A 3,400-nucleotide genomic window follows, 5' to 3' on the forward strand; every position below is an offset into this window, starting at 1 on the left:
TAGGATATTTCCAGCTTCTATATATGTGGTGTGGTACTGTTTTTGTTGGGTTCAGAGTTTGTGCAACATGGAAGCTTTACACCTGATTCCTGAGAAAATTGATTTTATAGCACATGTAACTTATGGTAGTGTCATCTAAGTGCATCAGCTGATTCTTTCATTTTTTCTGTATTCTTTCAGATTGGTGGACTACCTGGCTGTATACCTCTAAGTGCATCTAAGTTCTTCACTCCTGTGAGTATCTTGGTCTATTGATAGCTCCAGTGTGCTTCATCTGTCATTTCTCGTTTTGCACTAAATTAGCATGAGTTAAGATTGAAGTTTGTGGTTGCACTGATATCAACAGCTTCCCGAAGGATTGTAGAAAATCTAAGATAAAATTCTATATTTCTGAGAGAATGATAGAACTGTCACAATAGTTTTTGATAAATTATTTACTCTTGTCATGTTTTTCAACATGGAAGCTAATACTTGCGCCTTCTAAAGTTTTCAACATGGTCTTGTGTTTGTGGATGTATATATGTATATTTGTGACGGTCAGATTCGAATTTGAATTATATATATATATATATATATATGGTTAGATTTGAATTTGAATTATTTATTTTTTTGCTGAAAAATCCACTGTAGGGGCGGTTCTTGATTGAACCGCCCTTACAAATACACACAGCAGGGGCGGCTGGTGATACAACCGCCCTTACAGAAGTCCACTACAGGGGCGGCTGATATTACCAGCCGCCCCTACAGAGGGCACTGTAGAGGCGGCTGAAAACACCAGCCGCCCCTACAGAGGGCACTGCAGGGGCGGTCAGGAAACCGTCCATACAGAGGCACCCTCTATAGGAACACTCTGGAAGGGGCGGCTGGCGCAACCGTCCATACAAAGGCTCTAGAGCCGCCCCTACAGTTAATTTCTGTACTAGTGTGTGACTAGTACATGCACCATGCACATATCCATATGGCCGGCAACGACGGCAACGCGTATATATGTGGCATGGCCTCGACCTGGACTACTCTCCGTCCACAAACATATAGGCATCACATATCACAATAACCACACAGGTGATGGTAACAGCATCAGTGCAGGTGCCGCTAGCGGAAAAAACAATATGCTCACTTCGTCCCATTCCAAATTAATAGTACCGCTCTGGCTTTTCTTGTATATAATATTTTTTGTTATACGTTTAGCTATATCTATGTCTAGTAAACGCAAAAAAAGCTATATCCATGTCTATATATCTAGAAAACCTCTACCTTTTCTTGTTTTTATTACGTGGCGGTCCCGATCCGTGCAGGCCTGGCGGTCCCAGATTGGATCGAGCGGAACTTCATGCTGCTGCTTCCGGCGCCGGGAGCCCACACAGCCAAGAAGTCACAGTCCCAGCGCCACTGCCGGTGCCGTGGCTGGCGTCGCGACAACGGGCGCCTCGCTTCCGCGAAGCTTCGCGGGTCGATCGGCCAGGGCCGACCACGCATCGCCGTCTGGCCCCCGGCCCCCGGTAAATTTTGCCCAGGTGACCGACCAGGTCCAAGTCACGGCAAGCGACAACTTGCAAGCTCCAGTGGGGGTAGCTAAAGAGAGCGACTTCCATTGTGATTTGTGTGTGAAGAGGAGACGAGCGCGCAGTAACACCTGGTTGGTTGATGCTGATTAGTCAACTCTACTCTTGACCCTGCGTCTGGACCCGCGTGGCGGACGCATCACGGCCGTCCCACGGCATACGGGCGGTCAGCCAGTCAGCACGGGGAACGGAGACGGACTGCTGCCTCTCCGTTCTCCAGCGTGCCCCAGACGTCCAGCCAATGGTAAAAACCCGGGGCTACCCTTCCATCTCCATCCCATATCTCCAACATTAACAAGGGTATTTCAGTTCTGAAATCACGTATAAGTAACTGCGCTCACCGAAGTCACCACGCTGCGGACACCCAAACCTTCCGCGAAACCACGGCTCGCTCAGTTCGGTGAGCGCTCTCAACCATCAGACATGGGCGCCGGCGACGGCAACGGCAACGGCACGGGCCCCAAGACGAACGAGGTGGCGAAACCGTGCAACCAGAGTCCCGGCCATGCGGCGCTGGACAGCTTTGGCTCCCCGTTGCCCAAGCGCCCGCACGTCGTCGTCCCCGACGCTCCGCAGCAGGTGTCCGACCCGGCGAGCTACGCCATCGCTGGCAAGATCCTGCTCGCCGTGGCGGGGGCGTTCGCGGGCGTGCTCCTGGCGCTCGTCGCGCTGCACCTCTACTACAGCGCCCGGCGCAGGCGCCTCGGCCTAGGCGGCGGCCAGCGGCGGCTGCTCCGGAGCCTGGCCATCGCCGGTGGTGGCGACGAGGACCGCCGCGACGGCGATGGCGACGGCGCGGGGGCGCTTTCTTCCCCCCGCGGCCTCGACTCTGCGGTGCTCGCCGCGATACCGGTGGTAGTGGTCGACGTAGGCGCGGGGAAAGGCGGGGACTGCGCGGTCTGCCTCGCGGAGCTTGAGCCCGGGGAGAAGGCCCGCGCGCTGCCGCGGTGTGGCCACCGCTTCCACGTCGAGTGCATCGACGCTTGGTTCCGCGGGAACGCCACGTGCCCGCTCTGCCGCGCCGACGTCGTCGTCGTGGCGCCGGCCGCGGCCGCGCCTTCCGCTCCTGCCGAGGGCGGGGCGCAGCCGGAGGTGCGCATAGACGTGGCAGCGGACGCCGTCGCCGCGCCGGCCAATGGCTCCACGGTGGCGCCGGTGATGGGGAGGCTGCATAGCGGCAGGGATCTTGAGAAGGCGAGGCGGGTCTTTGCTTCCACCCGATTCTCTTCCTTCTGACAGGCCCCATCGGCTACCACAGGACCTCGGAAGCTTCCTCTGATCTTCGCACATGGACCTGCTTAGCTCGATTGTTTCGGAGCGTTCTGCCAGTCACTGTACATAGATTTGTTGGTGTTGCCAGCTATTTTTGCCATGATTTGTACGTAGTACGATTTTTGCGGATGGGCTCATGGACATATCTTTCTCGATCATGACTCTTGAGTGAGCCGTGCGGACTACTTGGTTCATGACACTGAAAAAGGACGATCCATCCATCAACCAAAAATTATCTGCGATTTTTATAGAATCGGCACTGGAGGAGAAGAAAAATCTAAAAACTAGTACTAGTATAGAAATCGCAGTGGACTTCCGATGATACATACTATATAAGTCAACCATGAATACAAGCAATGTCAATAATAAAGCCAAGTGCTTGGCTATAAGCCAACTTAATTATAAGAGCTAAGCTATATAATAGTTGTTTTTTATTTATTTATAAAATGTTTTTTAATATTATATTTTTATTTTATTTTTTCTATTCCTACTCAATACTTTTCTATTTAGTCCCACAACTGTCTATGCTTGCTATAGTGAATTAGCTAATGTGTCTCCATTTATAA

General features: G+C 52.2%; 1 protein-coding gene across 1 annotated transcript; it reads left to right on the top strand.

Moving 5' to 3' along the window:
* The first annotated feature begins 1,392 nt into the window (after positions 1–1,392).
* On the top strand, positions 1,393–3,041 carry LOC136531305 (E3 ubiquitin-protein ligase ATL41-like). Its single transcript, XM_066523969.1, has one exon. It carries the CDS (start codon positions 1,986–1,988, stop codon positions 2,796–2,798), a length of 813 nt encoding a protein of 270 aa, XP_066380066.1. The 5' UTR covers positions 1,393–1,985; the 3' UTR covers positions 2,799–3,041.
* Positions 3,042–3,400: the final 359 nt, after the last annotated feature.

The sequence above is a fragment of the Miscanthus floridulus genome, unplaced genomic scaffold (genome assembly GCF_019320115.1).
Source record: "Miscanthus floridulus cultivar M001 unplaced genomic scaffold, ASM1932011v1 fs_323_1_2, whole genome shotgun sequence".
In the NCBI taxonomy this organism is placed as follows: domain Eukaryota; kingdom Viridiplantae; phylum Streptophyta; class Magnoliopsida; order Poales; family Poaceae; genus Miscanthus; species Miscanthus floridulus.

Coding starts and splice junctions, on each gene's coding strand:
- LOC136531305 (XM_066523969.1), top strand. CDS start 1,986: ATGGGCGCCGGCGACGGCAACGGCAACGGCACGGGCCCCAAGACGAAC.